Source organism: Limulus polyphemus, unplaced genomic scaffold, assembly GCF_000517525.1.
Source record: "Limulus polyphemus unplaced genomic scaffold, Limulus_polyphemus-2.1.2 Scaffold1365, whole genome shotgun sequence".
NCBI classification, from domain to species: domain Eukaryota; kingdom Metazoa; phylum Arthropoda; class Merostomata; order Xiphosura; family Limulidae; genus Limulus; species Limulus polyphemus.
Window position 1 is genome coordinate 127718 of NW_013666975.1, and position 19729 is coordinate 147446.

At 34.5% G+C, this 19729-nt stretch overlaps 1 protein-coding gene across 2 annotated transcripts in view; it reads left to right on the plus strand.

The window, feature by feature from the left end:
- LOC106463278 (multidrug resistance-associated protein 1-like) overlaps positions 1–19729 on the plus strand; it is an 84440-nt gene that overhangs the window by 36768 nt on the left and 27943 nt on the right. Inside the window, exons 11-15 of one of the 2 annotated variants that reach the window (XM_013923293.2) lie at positions 7163–7366; positions 9520–9666; positions 13181–13262; positions 16807–17000; positions 19285–19461. In XM_013923293.2, the coding sequence (XP_013778747.1) occupies positions 7163–7366; positions 9520–9666; positions 13181–13262; positions 16807–17000; positions 19285–19461 (804 nt within the window). Of the gene's footprint in view, positions 1–7162; positions 7367–9519; positions 9667–9839; positions 9987–13180; positions 13263–16806; positions 17001–19284; positions 19462–19729 lie in introns of both variants that reach the window. The other variant, XM_022390722.1, reaches the window with a different exon arrangement.

Genomic DNA, 19729 nt, shown 5'->3' on the forward strand with positions numbered 1-19729 from the left:
GTAATTTGAGTTCCCAATTCATATAAAACTATAGACTTTAGTATTTTGACATTACAAACATCTAATTTGAACCAGTGTTGCATTCAACATACCACGTGAGACACAAAAATCGATGTTTATATGTGTTTTTTTAATATTTACTTTTAAATTAAGAAATATGAGTAATATATAGTACTAAAATTTGAATTATATCCTACAGTTTGAAACCAAAGTTATTGATATATATTCATGATATAGTAGTTCAATAAAATTTTGAATGCGAGTCAACAAACAAGATGACATGGCTTTTAACCCATGACCCCTCTGGAAAGGGTTAATCTGAATATGTTGACTTGGAAATTAGCTTATTATTGACTAGTCTTAATATCACTGTGATAACTTGGGACTTGGCTTATTCTCGGTATAATGAATTGTAACTCAACATAGCCCTCTAACATCAGGTAGGGTCCAAGGATGTTCTTTTTTTTTAATTGAAATATTCAATTTATAAAAGGAAATGTTACTACTAATATAACTTATCTGGCTTTTTAACTGAGCTAGAAGTTGGTCAAATAATTTACATATGTGGTCAATCAGAGTTTCAGTACTGGCAAACAAAGAAAAGGATGCCAAAACCTTAAACCGGTTATCCCAAAGGCTGGTAGGTCAATATTTGACATTTTTGAATGACAGGATGTACAAGGAAGAGCATGTGGGTTTGACTCTGTAGTTTATATTATCATTAAGTAAAGATTAGAGACTTTAAGTTTACATTCTAATTTGAGGATATTTAACATATAAGTTGTAGTTCCTTTAAATCATATGAAATAGTATGAAGATGGAAAAAAATCTAAAATGGTCATTCCAAAACATATTTACCTCTGCTGACACTATAGTTATTTCTCAGTCTCCGGGGTTTCCACAATCTGCCCATCTAAGCAATGAAAATGATTGTTCTAGTCTTTTATACCCCACTCGAATGCCCTTGGCGAATTCTAATTTGCAAAATTCTCCACCAACTGCAATGCACCCTCTATCTAGGTACTGTATATAAGCACCTCATTCAGATAATGTAATCACATTTTTTTGACAAAGCGTTCGGCACTGGTTTTTATACACAGGAGTGTTGTGATTATTCACAATTTACGTTGAGACTTGAAATGTGGTTTGCATTACTACAGCTATATCTTTGTATATTTATAAATTACTTTAATAATAATTATATTAATAAAAAAAAAGCATGTACCGACGAGTATGAATTCTCAAATTAGTGTTTCTATTACGGAGGCCATTATTCTATTACGCGACCTCTCCTTTTCCACCTCTGTTATCTTGTATTTGTCAATGACCAGGAGAGGGATCATTCTCAATTGGGGCTGTCTGTGATATGATACATTGTGAGATGGACACACATATGCGGATTAGGGGTTCTGAGGTGGCTTTTGCAAATGACCCTGACCAGCTGGGAAGAATTTAGATTCGTTTTTACTGGCTCCTTCTTTTACTAGGTCAGCCTCAACAGAGGATAATTTTGATCAGCCACCTCCAGCCCCTTTTCTTCAGTTGGCTACTCGGGTTTGTGAGGTTTTGGGGGTCTCTCCTATTGCATTTGACTCTTCCCCTTCCTTGTTGGCAACAAGGACAGCAAGTGACTACGTGGTTTTCCTCCTTCTCCTGATATTGCTGTTCGTGCTGGGAAATTTGTCAGTCAGTTATGTGACGGGATAGCTATGCCTTGTTTCCCACGTTTATTGGAACAACATGCTTTGGCTTATTGCATCCAGGAGGAGGTATATTTTGATTCTCGACAAATGGACCCCCTTTTGTACATGTGGGGGTCTTGATTGGAACCCGTGATAACTTTAAACAGATCACAGTTTTCTTGGATTCATCTTAATCATATGACTGTCATGAGGTACTTATCTTCGATCCAACTTTTGTTGGAAGCCTATCAATGTTTCCTTCGGCAAGTTGTGGACGAGTTTGGGATTTTGCTGATGTCTACCTCAGTCAGATTGTCTTCTTCGGTTCTTTCTCTGGTTTCCTGGCTGATTTGTTGTTGGGATTTATTTGGTAGAGATTCTTTGTTAAAAAGTGTTCATTTACTGTCTTCTGCTCTCAGGGAGTTATGGGAAGCTCCTTTTTTTTCCATCCCATGTTGTTTGTTGGAGTTCCAGAGATGTTAGAAACAGTATTTGATTCAGTTTGTTTACATTATTCTTTATTGTTGTTGAATTTTTGTTGGGAGTGTTGGCTCTCAGTTTTCTCAACCCCCTCCTTTGGTTCCTAGGTCTGTTGGTTCCCATAATAGAATCCATCTGTATTCTCCAGGATTTTCGGCTCGGACAGATCATCACCAACAGTGTCGGTATCTATCCTGTGGGTTTGGGGAGCAGTGGGACCACCTTTATATCATTTTCTGGACATATGGAGTTCTTTCACCAGAGAACCATGGGTATTCCAAGCTCTGAATTCAGGGTGGGTCATTCTATCTATATCACCTCCACCTTTATCTGCACAACCTGTTGCGTTGTCGCCTCCAACATATTCACGACAAGTGGAGTTTTCTTCCCAGGCTATAAGAAAGTTGTTAGTCAAAAGGGTAGTAGTAGAGGGTTGAATCAGTTCTTCCGGGATTTTATTCCCGTTTATTTGTTGTACTCAAGAAGACAGGAGATTGGCATCAAATCATCGATCTGTGTCGACTCAACTGATTTCTAAATCTGAGAAACTTCTGGAAAGATTCTGTTATGGGAATATGGACATAAGCATCTGTAACATCGAACTTGGTCATTCAGAGCCCTGAAACAAAGTGTCATTGTAGGTTGAGAAAGGATTCCATAATAAATCAAGGAGGATCTTGCAGTTTGGGGCTCTACCTTTTGGTCTTGAAGCAGTATCTTGTGTCTTTGGCAGACTTGTCAGAACTTTTTCTCGTCATCTACATTCCTTAGATCTGTACAAACACCATTATATGGATGGCTGGATTCTTCTGGCACCATCCTATTAAATAGCAGAACAACAGATTCTTCTTTCAGAAGCCACAAAAGTGGGCTTCCTTATCAGACTGGAGAAATCTATTCTGTCACCATACAAAATCTCGTTCATCTAGGTGTGTTTTTCAATACTCTTAAGCTGTGCTCAACCAACCCCTTTCAGGCTTTAAACCATGGAAAGAGCCATCAGGTTTTTACTTATCTCTCCTTCTCCTACTACACGGACGGTTCTCTCTCTGTTGGGGATGTGGGCATCCCTCGAGCCTCTCATTCCTTTGAATCACATAATCATGCTTTCCAATCCTTTAGATCATCCTGTCTCATTACTGGAGCAATATCTTTCGATTATGAGTGGGTGTTGGATTGGAACAACACTACTAATTGGAGTACCCATTCCACCACCTCATCCCGAGATCCATCTGTTCTCAGACGCATTTCTTCCGGGGTGGGAAACTTATCTTCAAGGTTAAGAGTTCCAGGGTATTTGGACAGAAGACAAGTCTACCTTTCATATCAATGTTCTCAACATTGTCTCATCCTCCTTTTGAGCCCTTAGTTTCTTGTTCTTTGTTTCACTTTTCTCTTAAATTGTACTTTTTGTTTTTCTTGGTTTGTGGATGTTGTCGGTTGGAGTTGTTTGCAATGCCTGTGCTTTGAACTCTTCATCATTCCACATTTTTCCTGCTTTACCCCAATAGGTCCTTTGTGTCCAAGACTTTGACAGCTGTGGAAGGGGGAAGATCTTTATTACCAATCCATTTTCCAGCCATTTCTCATCTTTATGACCACTCCAATCCTGACTGTTTGTTATGTCTTGTTAGGGCTGTCAAATGTTATGTAGCTCGTTCTAACTCATTTCGAGGTGGTAGGAATCAATTGTTCCTTCATTGGAATCTTTGTTTTTCCTGTTACTTATCTCCCATTACCCTAACGAGGTGGCTTTGTAAGTTGATTCACATGGCTTATAATGGATTATCGTTACAGGAAAGGAATCTTTTGCGTGTCATATCTCACCAGATTTGTCATATCTCTGTCAATAGCAACCTAAATGAATTGCCCTCTGGATGACATTGTGCAGACTGATATGTGGATTACACCTAATGTTTTCCTATCTCATTCTTTACATGATCTGGCAGTTTCCTCTTCTGAGGGATTTTGACTAATCTTTGTATCTCCTTTGACCACATTTGTTAAATTTTCATTAGAGGTGAACATTTTCCTCAATCATATAATCTTTTTTTTTTTGGTTTGCTTTTAAAAATGTAGGGTTCTTGGTTCACCTATTGCACAGTTTCCTAAGGGTTCCCCAACATGTATTACCCATCCCTGACTCTACTGGTGGAGCTTGGGAGTCCTTACCACCCCAGTTTCCAAGCACTGGGCTGATGGACAGAGGATTTTCCTCCAGAGTGTTTGAGTGTGTTCCTCCACTCTTGGAGAAGAGGGCTAAATTGGGGGCCCTCCTATTCGGGTCCCTGGATGTTTTTCCCAGATGTCAGTTGGAGTGGCACCAGCCTACTTGTAATTCTGGTTCAGATTTGACACGAAACTATCCAGTTGGCAGGTGCATGGCCCTTCTCTTTGATCAATGTCAGTTTCGTATATTGTTCATAGGAGGAGGTCCACCATCTCCTCATAATTCTGAACACGATGTGGTCCCATCCTAGGTTCTTGGTTGAGCACAGGTTCCACATCCTCTCCATAATTCAAGGGCAAGTGGAATACTCCTTGCCCACTTGGTTGAGGTGTGAGGATGAATCTTCATAATTTCAAACCAGTTCTGTTCTTTTAGTTGAGTATGACATGCACGATCCTGTCATCCCGAGCCTGGGGTGTTGCCTTTTGGACTTCTTCAGGTGGAGGAGAAAGTTTGTCCACTTCAGTGTTGCTTACTTTATCATTGTGATTCCAGTGGTGCGAAATGCATCACTTTGGCTACAAGTAGGGATCCAATCAAAAGTATATATATATATATATATATAGCCCTAGCCACCAATGTGGGTTATTGGTACCATGACACCTTAATTCCAACCCTGAGTTGTGGAACCTCTGCTATCTGGTTGGGGCTGGCCTATACTGACAATTACTTGTATTCTATTCCACATTTGCTACAGGAACTGAGTTCCTAGTGAAGAACATACCTGTTCTGAATGTAGTGTGGTTTCCCCACTCTTGTACCATCTTTATCTTGGAACACTTCTGTTATATACAGATGCTTTCTATATGGTTCATGCCTGCATTGGGCCCTCCACCTTCTCAATGTGGGTTTCTAGCTATAGTGTCAATGGATGTAAGTATGTTTTGGAAGTTAACATTTTCCTAAACTGAAAATGTAGTTCCAATAATACTTACCTCCACTGACACTATTGCACTACTTCCCCCACTTAAAGCCGGTTTATGTTCTCAAAAAAGTGATTACAGTATCTGAATGAGGTGCTTATATACAGTACCTAGATAGAGGGTGCATTGAAGTTGTTAGAGAATTTTGCAAATTAGAATTTGCCAAGGGCATTCGAGTGGGTTATAAAAGACTGGAACAAGCATTTTTCAATGCTCAGATGGGCAGAGAATGGAAACCCTGGAGATTGAGAAATAGCTATAGTGTCAGCAGAGATAAGTATTATTGGAAAATACATTTTCAGTTTAGGAAAATGTTAACTTTCAGAGTGAATAAGTGTCGCATGATGCAGAGAAGTGAAGATTGATAATTTAAATATTTCATTTTTAAATTAAATAAATTCATATTTATATAATATTAAAATTTGAATTATAAACTATTTTATGTTAATATGTTGGTATACATTAATAGTAAACTTGTAAATTTTGAGTATACTCTGTAAAAGGTTGTAACATGTGCACATTGACCCACTTGTCCTTGGAGGGTTAATATCAGTATACTGACTTGGGAATGAACTGTGAAATTAGTACACATAAGCTTATGTTAGGCAATAATGTTCTCATCACGGTCAAATGAGAACTGTGATTTTGAGCAGAGTCAGCTTGCATCAGTCCATCTAGATGAATGCTGAAGATTGTTAATCAGTGGAGTTTTTCTCACAAAAAAGCATCCAGTCACTATATCTTTGTGTATTACATAAAAACATTTTGATTGTAGCAGGTTTTATAAATTATATAAAGGAAAAAGTGTGTATGTATAAATGGGAAAGTATTGATACTGAAGAAAGACAAGTATATATGAAACATATTAAAAGAACAACATCAACTGTAATTGTGTGATGAAATATAAATAAAAAAGCATTTATTTTATTCTATTTTATGCATAACACTTATTCCCTAACCTACTTTAAGAAATTATGTATAGCCATGTCAAGTAGACTCACCACACAGTAACATAAGAGTTTGTCTAGCATCATCCACTTCTCAAGGCTTCTCCAAGACCAGATCAAATTTCACAGTAGGAGTTCTTGTATGTCATAATTTCCAAAGAAATTACTTCAGAAAATAAACAAACATGCAAAGAACCCCATTAAATTCATTTATTACGTTTCCTATGGCATAAACAAAACAGAACCATTAGTAACTTAAATTATTTCAAGCCATAAACATTGCATAGCTTTGAGTGCATTTGTGAAAGTGTTTAAAACATACAATCACATAAGGAAATAAGGGAGCTCTATGGCAAGTGCATTGTGAGAAATAAAATAGCTTTTGGACAATATACTTATAATTTGTTTGCCTAAGAAACTTGGAAGCTGTAAAAGAAAACATGAAGTTGAATTTTACATTTTTCACATCACCAACTTCAAAAATTCAATTTTCTCTCAATCTATTCTTGAAATAAAAATAAGCAATCAACTTGTACAAAATCTATGTTTTATCTGTGCAGGCAGTAAATTTAACAATTCCACTTTCTAGATAAATATTATAACAGTGGGAAATCTAAAATTAGTGCTAGCAGTTTGGATTTTAAAAAAATACTTTAAAGAATAAAATGTAATAAAACATATATAAAAAAATAATGTTTGATATCTCAATATTTCTGTTATAACCTTGTTTTATAGGTAATTTGAAACTTGATGTCACCATTTTGCCCCTGTAAAAACACGAGATATTGGGTTGTAAAAGATTAATACGTTAGATAGGTTTCTCAGTCCTTTGAATAGTAATTATATAGTAAATAAATAATTTAATAGAATATTGAAACCATGTTACATTTTCATTATTAGGTAAAACAAATGAAGACAAAGGATAAAAGGGTTAAAATGATGAATGAAATTCTTGGAGGAATCAAAGTCCTGAAGTTGTATGCCTGGGAAGAATCTTTCCAAAAACAGGTCAATGATACAAGAAATAAAGAAGTGCAAGATTTGAAGAAGATAGCATATTTAAATGCTGTTACTTCATTTCTTTGGAGCACAGCACCTTTTCTGGTAGGCCTCTTAACATAAAAAGTTTCCTGAGTGCTACTTTTGATGGAGTTGTAATGTGCTTTGTTCATTTTCTTTTGTGTGTTTCTCTATGATTTTAATGGACAGTTTGTCGGGGATTAATGTTATATATACACATACTACTTTAGGATTTCTTTTGAATATAGTTTAAATTTTTAGGAGGGCTGAATCTTTAGTTTGATTAGTTGTTCATTAATCTGGCATTTAGCTGGTGAATATTATACGTAATTAGTTTTAAAATATTAAGAGTTTTACACATATGCTGTTTATATTATTTATTATTATATCATTCTTTTTCAAAATATAATATGATGTTTATGTCCACCACAAGCTGAATGCCTGTCATATGACTAAAATTCTTTTCAAAATTATATCTAAATAAATGTTCTATGAATATGATTTATAAAAATTAATTATAATCTAGTAACAATATATGTATGGAGAATGACTATCCTATTTCTAGTATTTTATGAAAACAACATTTTTTATGTATATTTGATCAACTCCTGTATTACTCGATTAGTATTTTGACTACTGTATATTTTGAAGGTATGTTCAAACATTCTTCTTTATAAATCCTTATAGATTGAAACATGAAAAAACGTATTCTCAAAGACGTATTGCCATTTGGTCAACTGTATGACCCTGCAAATTATTAATTGTGATGGTAAAGGCAGTGAATTTTATTAAGTTTTGGGGTCTTCTCTTTAGACTGTCTTCCTGGTTTTGGCTTTGTTAGCTTGGTGAGCTGAAGAAGCACGCTTTAGTTTGGGCATTTTCAAAATTGAAATGTGCTGCAGGTAAAACGTGGGTTACTATAGAATTGTAGCTGAGAGTTTTGATTGGACAAAATATGGTGATGTTGCATCAGTGTGTCTCCTTGACAACCTAGCAAACATAATGGGGAATTTCAGACAATGATTATGATTTTTGTGTGCTAGCAATACCAAGCTTGGTGCACACATACACCTGATTTGATTTTATTAACCATCCTGATCTCTACCAATCTACCCTCAGATATAATTATATGCCCAAAGTAGTGCATTGACCAGTTGCGTATTGATCGGTACTGCAGTGGCCGAGATATTAGCATGACAGAGATGGATGGCTTTTTGTCTTTATATAGTAGGTTCATGTTTCATTGTGTAATTTTAAAAACTTTTTAATATTGAACCGTAGGAGATATAAGTTATCAAGATGAGCTGACAACAGCTAATACCTTTTTCTGGTTTGGGCTGGACAAGGCATAGTAGTCAGCGTGCTGGACTATGAATCTGAGGGTTTGTGTCATGTTACAGCAAAATCACCTCTGCACTTCAGGATCAAGGGTGTGTTATAAAAGTGATGGTCAAATCCCACTATTTGATTAGAGTAGCCCAAGAATTGACAGTGGATGCTGATGACTAGCTGCCTTCCGTCTAATCTATCAGTTCAAAATTAGAGATGGCTAGCTCAGATAATCTTTAAAAACATTCAAAACAACAACAAAAATTTGTGGTTTAATCCAATTTTTTTGATAGTTTCCAGCCTTCTTGAAGAATTTTCATTGTGTCTCATGGCTATGAATACAATTTAAAACCGTATAATATTTGACACATATTTATAGGTTTATAGCAGGAGAAATTAAGAGTATGTGAAAGTTGCCTATTTCAAGTTCATTTTTAGTAGAAACGTTTCACACTTGTTGTTTATTTGAATGTAATATATATAGGTTTATGTGTATCTGTCTCCTGTAGCCATTTTTTATTTTGAGTGGGTTGCGAGAATTGCTTAAATAATGTTTCTCTGAAGTTATGTGAAAATAATGAACAAGCTGCACTCAAGTTTGTATGCATATATTTTGTTGACATTGTTTATAACTGAATTAATGTTCTTTGCCCTCCTAGAATGTCTTCAAAATAATTAATTACATGGATGGGAACATGTTAATTCCATGTGCGGTTGTTCTGGCACCTACTGAATACCAAGTGAAAACTTATTAAAGAACCTAAATTTGTTTCCCCCCTTAAGTCTCTGAAAAGTAATATATATTAGTATCAGCAATTTATTTATGCTCTTTGTAATGCTGCTTGTTTTCCATAGTTAACATCATAAAATTATGACTTTTAAATATATACGCAAATTTGTTATTTTAGGTGGCACTAGCAAGTTTCACCGTTTATGTTCTGGTGGATCCTTATAATATTCTGGATGCCCAAAGAGCCTTTGTTTCCATTGCTTTATTTAACATTCTTCGATTTCCGATGATCATGCTTCCATCTTTGATCACAATGCTTGTTATGGTAAATATTAAAAAAATATGAAATGTTTCAACTGAAAAGATGGAAAGAATTGTTCTGCCTACATAAATTGTATGTCAGTATGTGGTCTATGTTTGTTTGTGTTACCATATGTGTTTGCTACAACCTGATTTGTCTTGTTATGTTTGAAACATCTGTGCTTTTGTTGCCATCAGGTAGCCCTGTGTTCATTTGGTGCGTATGTGCTTAGCTCCGAGGATCACGTTTTAGATGCACAACGAGCATTTGTAGCATTGTCTTTGTTTCAAATTCTGCGATTTCCACTTACATTGCTCCCCATGGTGATCTCAATGATGATCCAGGTAATGCATCTTGAGTGTGAAGTACAGAACATAATTTAGATAGAATCTTTATTGTGTACTAAAACCCGTAGTTTATTTTCTTTTCTTAATAGATTGCATGACTTATTAATTCATAGCTGTTGCTAACTTCAGAAACTGTTGCATAACTAAAGCTTTATTGTTTTACTTATAACTTGCATATTAAATTGTACTTCATTTGAAGTAACGATCATATTTTTGTATCTTGTATTTTAAATCTATAATATTTTTAATTTTACAATTTAAGCCTGAAAGAACAGGTAAAATAATTAATTCAAAAATTGTGGACACACTATTGGATTGAGAAAAAGTAGATAAACCAAGAGCCAGATGTTTTTGCTGCCACATGTCACACTTTGATGTACGTGTGTGTGTGTATGTGTATGTATGTATATATATATATATATAATGCTTACATTAGATTTCTTTCCATCACTGTTGTAGAGGCCAAATTTAAGTTACTAAATGGTAATGTAAAAAGGACTTTAAAACCCTCCTAAAAATTTCCTAAGATAAATAAATGAATTGCTCTGAAATTTTTGGATTTTGTTTCTTAATCCAGTATTTTAAACCAGTTTGTTATGAGAATGGAGAAGTGATAACAGCATGTTTTTACAAGCAGTTTTCTTCAAACTGGTGTGTCTGCACAATATTCAATATTTTGAAATCTTTGACAAACACAGCACACATAAAGCTAACTTTGAAATAGCCAATTCAGTTGGTGTAAACATTGCTTATAGTAATACTTAGTTATTTTCATGAGATAACTGTAACCTTACAAGAGGATCCATTTACAACAATAGTAAACTAACCGTTATAGAAAACACAATTCAGAGAAATTAAAGCATAAAGGAACCAACAAGGGTATAAGTTATTTTGCTGAAACAACAGTGCATTTAAGGATATTTTTATAACTGTTTGCATACCCAATAGTCATTGCCAATTAGAGCAAAGTTTCAGTTATATATATAAAAACTTACTTGTTCCTATCATCCAGATTTGCATTTGTACTTTGTGTGTCTTAGCCTTATCCTGATTTTTAGTTAGTGATACAATATGGTGTTGTATTTTCTTCTTTCATATGTATGCTTTAATGATGATGAAGGTCTTGTGCTGGTATGATGCCATCTGTGTTTGTTTTGTTTGTTAAGCTTGACCAAGTGGTCTTGTGTGTGTCTCTGGGCTTTTGCTGTGTTCTGCTTTAATTTTTGTCTTGCTCTTTTCAAGATCTTTACTAATATACAAACTAACTTAAAAATGTGAGGTACATTTCTTGTGAATAAAAAAATTGTTATTTAAGAGTGTTAAAAATAAATACACTTGGTAATTAATTATATTTATGTTTTAATAAAGTTTATGAAGTGGATTATTTATAACATTGTGATAAACTACCTATGACTTATTCTGGTTTTGATTATGATGGATAATAAAAATGTACTATAAGGAATGTCTTTTTGTGTTCTACTACAACATTAGATAAATTCTGAGGATTTGTCACATAGAGAAAACTGTAATTCGTATTTTTAAGCATTTAAATATATGTTACTACAAAGGAGTAATAATTCATATGTCAGAAACTTTTGGTAAATCATACATTTTTGTTTTTAAGGCATAGTTAGAGCTATAAGCATTTCATAATTACTCTAAAAATAAATGTGCTTTATAGATTACTTGAGTAACTGAGAACTAAAATAATATTCAGATATTTTGAGCCCCTAGTGGAGAAGTTGTAAGTCTGAAGGCTTACAATGCTAAAAGCCAAATTTTGATACTCGTAGTGGGCACAGCACAGGTAGCTCATTGTGTCGTTTTCTACTTAACAATGAGTGACAGGGTAGGGTGCTTGACTCGCAATCTGAAGATTATGGGTTTGAATCCCCATCCCACCAAACATGTTCGCCCTTTCAGCTGTAGGGGCATTATAATGTGATGGTTCGTTGTTAAAAGAGTAGCCCAAGAGTTGGCAGTTGGTGGTGATGACTAGCTGCCTTCCCTCTAGTCTTTCACTATTAATTAGGGACAGTTAATGCAGATAGCCCTCATGTAGCTTTGTGCAAAGTTCAAAACAAACCAAATGAATGAGTAATAGTGAAAGAACAGATATTTTGAAAAGTCTTGCAACAAATGTGTTTAGAACCTCTATTGAATTTAATATTAACCAATGTAATTCTTTTTATATCTTTTAAAAAAGATATAATATATGCACTTATAAAAAGAAGCAAATACCAAATTGTTTACAGTTTGGTAACATCTAAAGAGAGTTAAAATACCAGTGTGTGAATTTATGGGTTTATGGTTAACATACCATTTTCATTCCTTCTAACTCAAATGTGCATGTTTGGGGCCATGGGTGCATTATAAGAGTGATGTTCAAATTTCATTATTTGACTTGAGAAGCCCAAAGGTTGGCAGTGGGTGCTGTTTACAAACTGTCTTTCCTCTAATCTATGATTTCAAAATTAGGGATGGTTAATGCAGATAGCCTCTTGTATAGCCTTACACAAACATTCTTAACAAACAAATAAATGTTTCGTCTCCATTTCAACCTAAAAGACATGATTGTTTGCTTGCTTGTTCTTATCACTTGTTCAGCAGTATGATAATTTATACAAACTAAAGAACAAAAAAAATGTTAAATTCTGCATAGTAACATAAGTATTAAAATTCATTATGTTATTTTGAATTACTACCTACAAGAGTACTGTAGACATTTTATAAGGATCGGATATGGTCATTTAGAATTGTGAGTTCAGGAGAGTACATGAAGTATAAATGTAACAACAAACCATTCTGTTCAGATTTTACAACCAATGTACTGAAATGTACTTAATACTTAAATTTACTCCTCGGGAGGACTTTTAACACTGATAATCATATTTTAGTCCCACTGGTAGGTACAGCACAGGTAGCCTATTCATAAATTTAGAATTAGGAAGTTAATAAAAAAAAAAATAGAGCAAATAAAGTGTAGAATGAGGTTACATATTTCAAGTGAAAACATAAACTAGGACTAGTGTTCAGGTTGTAATACTTTTTGTGTCAGATGATAGAGTAGTTTCAAAGAAAAGAATGTAAAAGTTTTTATCTTTCCATGAATACATAGTCACTAAAAAAAAAGAATAAACATTTTAAGAAAAGCAAGACATTTGGTCTAATGTTGTGTGTGTGTACTCTAGGCCAGTGTGTCTGTCAAAAGGATGAATAAATATATAAGAAGTGAAGAACTGGATCCTTATGTTAGTCATGATGATCATGAAGGTAAGTAGTAAGATTTGTTAAATCAAGTAAATTTGGTTATTTTAAATTATTGATATTTTTTTTTATAAAACCAGTATTTTTCTACAAAACTGCAAACAGCTTCTATTAATCTTAAAACTATTTTCCAATATTATAATCGTATAATGTGCACATTCACAATCAATTGTTTCTCCTCTTGAAACATTGAATAGTCTGAAAGCTATATTTTATTTCCTGTGGGAAAATAATTCACATTACTAAAATAAAGCTTTTTATTTTGACTTAGCAGTAAGAATGAACATCTCTTATGTTAACAAATTGTTACAAGTCTTAGACTAATGAGGCTTATCATTATAAGGTTTCCATTCTTTAATGATGTGATTGAACCTGTAAAGATAAAGCATCGTTTTAAGTTTTACAAGATAATTCATTCTTATTCAGTAGTTTAAAATACACAGCAATGTATGTTAGCTAATCTAATGAAAAAAATCTCCACTTTTGGAATAAAATACTAGTACAAAGATTGGGAAACTAGCTTTGACATTTGCAGTTGTACATAGTCTTCTGTGAAGAAATTTGCGCACACAGCTATCACTTTGGTTTCTTTGTTCCTGGGATGTACCTTGTTAGGTTGCCTTACTTTTTTTTTACCTTCATCAATCTTTGCTCCAGGACCATTTCGAGCATCTGGTCTCCAGGGGTGAAGTTTCTTTGTCTCTGCATCCTCAAGCTGATAGATACTTTGTAAGCTTGACATCATCTTCCATCTGTTTCTACTTATAACAATCCATTCAGAAACCTCTGTTGTTTCTGCTATTCCCCTGACAGGGAGGCACTTGCTCCCAGGACCTCTGTTTTCTTGTTTTGGACATTCTTTGTTGTTCCCTCAACCACCATGTTTAATTGTTGGTCTGTTATGACTCAAAAGCTCGGGTCCTTGTGGTGGAGCGACTATTTCACCTAGACTTGGACCCCTCCCAGAAAGTGTTTTCTCCATCCTCTGGTGTTTTCAGTGAACTTGCTCACACTGTGGGTGTCCTATTATCCATGCCTTTTCGTCTTCCCTCCACTCCTTACTTCCTTTCATTTGGTATCCAATCCCAGACTCTGTAATTCTAGCTGAGGATGCTTTGTGTGTTAAGTGGCTCAATCTCCTTTTATATGCTTTGGACATATTTCTTCGCCTTCATCCTTGCAGGAACTTTCACTCATATTTGTCTTGGCTACTTTCTGCACTATTTACCACAGGGATAGGTTAACTTTTTTTCATGACCACCTCAAAATTTGGGTGGCTTAGGAGGGTGATTGAATTTTTCTATATTCATCATCCTTTCTATTTCTTCCCTGTAAAGTCATTTCTGACCCAGATTCTCTCTTTTTCTGTATGGACTATTCATTATTATTTCACTTGTACTGCCCCATTTTAGGGCACTTGCCAACATCTTTTCTTGCTGTGGGATTTCTCTTTCTTTAGTAACTTATCTTCTTCTACTTTGCCCAGTTGAGTTATGCATCTTATCTAGCTAGTTACTTCTTCTGTGGATGATGACCCTTTTTTATTTTTCATGTGTCCACCCCATAATGTTTGCCATCTTCCTGTTTCTTTTGCCTTTGATGTCCCCTGTATGAAATCTTGCAGGCAGGATGTAAAAGACCCTCAACTTATTACTTACAATACAGGGAGGTTTCGCCTACCCTGGCTTTTGTCTCCCTCTAGTTGCCTTTCTCAAATCTTTACAGTGGCTCTGATGGTGAGTAATGTGTATTTTTCTACTTTCTTTTTCAGGATTCACAACCACCTTTTTATGTGTGTGTATATATTTTGGAGATGATAGAACCTTCTGAGTGACTGGTGTTGCCTCGCAGGAAATACATACCAAAATCCATATCAACCCCATCCACCCCTGTTATTAAGATGGGGTTTTCCACAAGACTGTTTTGGCAGTGACTATATATTTTACCTTCCAAGTCATTTTGCACTTTTGTAAAAGGAAAAAGAGAAAAATTGTCCTCATGTCACTCTTATTGTGGGATCTAATTCCAGATGATTGTGTCTGATGACAATGTCCAAGCATCTCTCCAGTGTTCTCCCACACGCAGATTCCTCCCTCCCCAATTCTTCTAGTGAAGTATGGAAGAACCTTTGCTTCCTCAGTCCAAAGCTGCTAAGGAAGTTGATGTGGAGAATTCCTCATTAGGCAGTGCAATCCCACTAGTGTAAGAGTGAGTGAATGTACCTCTCATTTGAGTAGTTGGTTGGGGTGTTTCCTGATAGTGTAGTACAAGACACCCCTCTGTGCTTTGAACCAAGCAATTCCTATAGGCTAGGTCTGGCCATATGATTCTTGGGTTTGCCTTGGAACTTGGGTCTGAAATGCTTCTCCCTGCATCTGATTTATTGTGATGAGTATTTCTCCTACATGGAAAGGCCTGTCTTGTAGTCCTAGCTGCATTACACACTCGTGCTCAGTTGCCCACCTTAGCAACACTTTAGCAATGTAGAAAATATTCTTGTGGTATTTTTATTGCTCTACCATCTCTTCTAACAATGAATACCACAGTAACATTGTATGAACAGTATTCCCTGCTTGAGATGGATGTGGTATCCCACCAAGTGCTGCCTCACTAGGCTACTCTTGCCTTGTAAATGTCACACTGTATGGGCTGTCCCTTCCTTATGCTGATAGATACTGACCTGACAGCTTATATATATAAATTCTATTCACAGCCTAACTGTATAATTATGTCTATACAAATAGCAGCCAAGTGTCACGAAATAAACTTTGTAACAATATCATAAAATTTTTGATTATGTAGGTACAAACAGAATTAAAAATATAAGTATCGGATATCAGTAGAAAATCCTAAAATTGTCTTATATTAATTTTTTTAACTAAACAACTCAAACACACAAAAAATTGTAGTTTATGTGAGTTTGCAGGTTTGTTTTAACTTGTAATATAAACAGTGTGCATGATAGTGTTTATGCATAATAATTGTATATTACTAACTAAGTAAATAAGACAGAAATTTCATTACACACAAAGCTTGCATACAGTGGCGTGCAGAGGTTCTATGATGCCCGGGGCCTTGTACCTAAGACCTTGGGGAAGGGCGGAAAGGGTTCTACTATTCGAATCGACTCTTTGCATTGGATGCCCTCCCCCCCCTGCACGCTACTGCTTGCATATCATAGAGGAAGTAAGTCAGTCAAGTAGCACCTGTTTTGAGTTACTGATTAAAATTTAAATGAGATTATAAAGGATTGAGTGTGTTTTATGGATGACCAATGCTTAATACATTAAAATTCAATAAGGTACATGTACCTAAAGTTAAAATGTGGTTGAAATTTAGTTGTGTAAAGATAATGTATTTTTGTATATTGCTGAAAGATGGTTGTTTTTATTAGAATTCCTTTTTGTGTTTACTGTTTTTTATTGTGTTTTGTTTTCTGTATGTATCACTACAAATAGACTGGCTGTTCCTCGTAGAACATAGGCAGGTATTTAGTAACTTGTATTGTACAACTGAAAGTTTGTTATACCGTTATTATTTGCCAATCCAGTTGATCCTATCGTAATTGAACATGGAACTTTCACATGGAGCCGTGATGAAGCCCCTGTATTAAAGGACATTAACTTGCGTATCCATCAGGGTATGTTGGTTGCGGTTGTGGGCCAAGTAGGTGCAGGAAAGTCTTCTTTATTGTCTGCACTTCTTGGTGACATGGAGAAGTTAGAAGGTCTAGTCAATGTAAAAGTAAGGACAGTTGGTATAACAGTTATTTATATTCATTTTAAAGCACGTTATTTTCAGGTCTAACAAGTGATTGTAATTTTTTTTTGACCAGTTCAAAAATAGTTACTTTGCTGGTGTATCAAGTAATAGTATTGGTATATGTGAAGTTACTTAGCTTCTCATCACATATGTCATTTTTTAAAAAATTACATGTTTGAACTTTGTGTGAGTAAAGATCTCTGTGTAAAACCATGTATGTTAATGTTATATTTTCATTATTTTACAGCATTTTTGTTTTGGTAAGTTTTTGACTTAAGTACTGTTAAGTAGAGTAATATTAATTTTTTTTTATTAACATTTTTGTAATCATGCACATCTTCAATACCTTTGAAATAACATCACTGTTCCTCAGGGTGATTGTTTGCCTGTGTGTAGGTGAGTTTACAAATCTTTGACTTATAGTGCTCAAATAACTAGTATTTTTATTTACAAGGCATTACTCTAATTGAAGTAGCTGTATTTGTGATCTACAAAAGTGTGTGAGAACGTTATCATATTTGCTATTAACCTAAAATGCTTAGAGATCTTGATGATATAATTAGTAAGATTTATCAAAGTATTTCCTGGCAAATGAAGAATATTTACATTCAGTCCCTCATCTGTGAATCTGTAGAAGTGTAGTAGCCCAAAATCAAAGTACTGTATTGCATCAGTAAAAACTTTTCAGTTACTGGTCATCTTAGTATCCAAAATCTTCACTTCACTTCTGGTGTATACTTTATCAAATATTCAGTGATTCATTTAGTTCATTGTTTATGTATTGGTAAATGATATGGTTTGAATTGATTTGATTTGGGTACTTGAAAATTTTAAAAAGTCGGGTTCATTTCAGTGAATTCCATATTTGATGCATCACTAATGAACTGAAAAAATAAATTTTCAAAATTATTGTTTTGTGTAATCTCTATACTGCCTTGTCAAGACATTGAAACTTGTAAAGTAAATACATTAAGTCAAAATTTATTATAGACACAAACTTGTAAGGAATGGTAGGAGATAAAAACAACAAAAATATATAATACTTAACTTGCTTGTCAGACTTATTAGAAATGTTTTACCCAAATATAACTTACAAAGGCAATAAACTAAGTTTCTTTATTTTCTTTAAAAAAATGTACTGAAGAACACCACAAACAGAAACTGCTTAAATAAAGAAAGTAATGTGTCTTTTACTAATTTAAAAAATTCTTAGAAATTGAAAACAGTTTCACTAATTCTAGCTATAGCTACATTCACTGAAAATATTTTTATCAATTTCAAATCTTGAAAACGTTAAATATGGGTATTTTTACATCGTTTTTCTTACTGATAAATGTATATCACAAATGAAAGCATTATATTCAGTGAAGTAAAGGTTTTCTTAAAAAGGTGCCACTAACAAAAAAAAGTACTTAAAGTGGTAGATTAGTCTACAACTAGTTTATAAAACATTCTTCAAAGTTTTCATATAGATACAGCCAAGTGGTCAGTATGCTAGACTGTGGATGACCTGAGGGTCCTTGATTCATGTCCCCTTACCAAAAACAAAGATGTGTTCCACATTTTAGGGTCATGGATCTGTTATAAAAAGTGATGGTTAAATTCCAGTATTTGATTAACAGTAACAAGAGTAGGTGGTGGGTGCTGCTGTCTAGTCTATCAGTTCAAAGTTTGGGATGGTTAGTGCATATCTTCCTTTAATAGCTTAGTGTGAATATCCAGTATTAACAAACATATAGATACTTCAAGCCTAATTAACGTTCAACTTATATAAAAGTTATTTTTAGAACCATCTTTTCGTAAGGTAAATAATATTATAAAATAACTGAGATAACTAAGCAGGCCTACAAAATTTGGAAAAGTTAAGATCAAAGTTACTTGTCCTTAATAAATGATATACTTTTTAGATAAAAGGAGAAGTGAGTGATATATATCTTGTATTTGAAGATTGACACAATATTCAGTTAGGCTACAGTTAGTTGTATCAATGACTGTAGTTGTAGCTTGGGTAGAGGATGAAATTTATTTTAATGAGTGAATCAGAATTTCAGTGTTTCCATGACAAGTATGTCATACACATATATATGTTTGGACTGAAATGTTTAGAGAACATTTCATCGTTATCAGCAGGTTAAATATTTACCAGACAGGTCTTGTATCTTGATAACATGTCCAAATTTAAAATTTACCTTTTCCAGCAGTTGGGCATATACTAATGCTGAATCCAGGAAAATAAGTTCCAGTGTATTTGTTCTGTTTGGACTAGGGTTCAGTTGCATACGTGCCCCAGCAAGCCTGGATCCAGAATGCTACAGTAAAGGATAATATTCTGTTCGCTCAACCCTTGAATGCTAAACTATATAAAGAGGCAATTGAAACGTGTGCTCTTCAATCTGATCTTGACATTTTACCAGGTGGTGACCTTACAGAAATAGGAGAAAAGGTTCGTTTATATTTCAGATGTACTGCAAAATTTCATTGTGAAACGTAGCAATCAGTGATTTTTATCTGTTTTAAAGAAATAAGGGACTGGTATTTACACACACACACACACACACACACACACACACACACATATATATATATATATATATATATATATATATATACTACTCTCGTACGTACGTACGGACGGTACGGTACGGTACGGTACGTACGACGACGACGACGTACGTACGTGTCGTACATACTATAGTAGTAAGGAAAGGTAA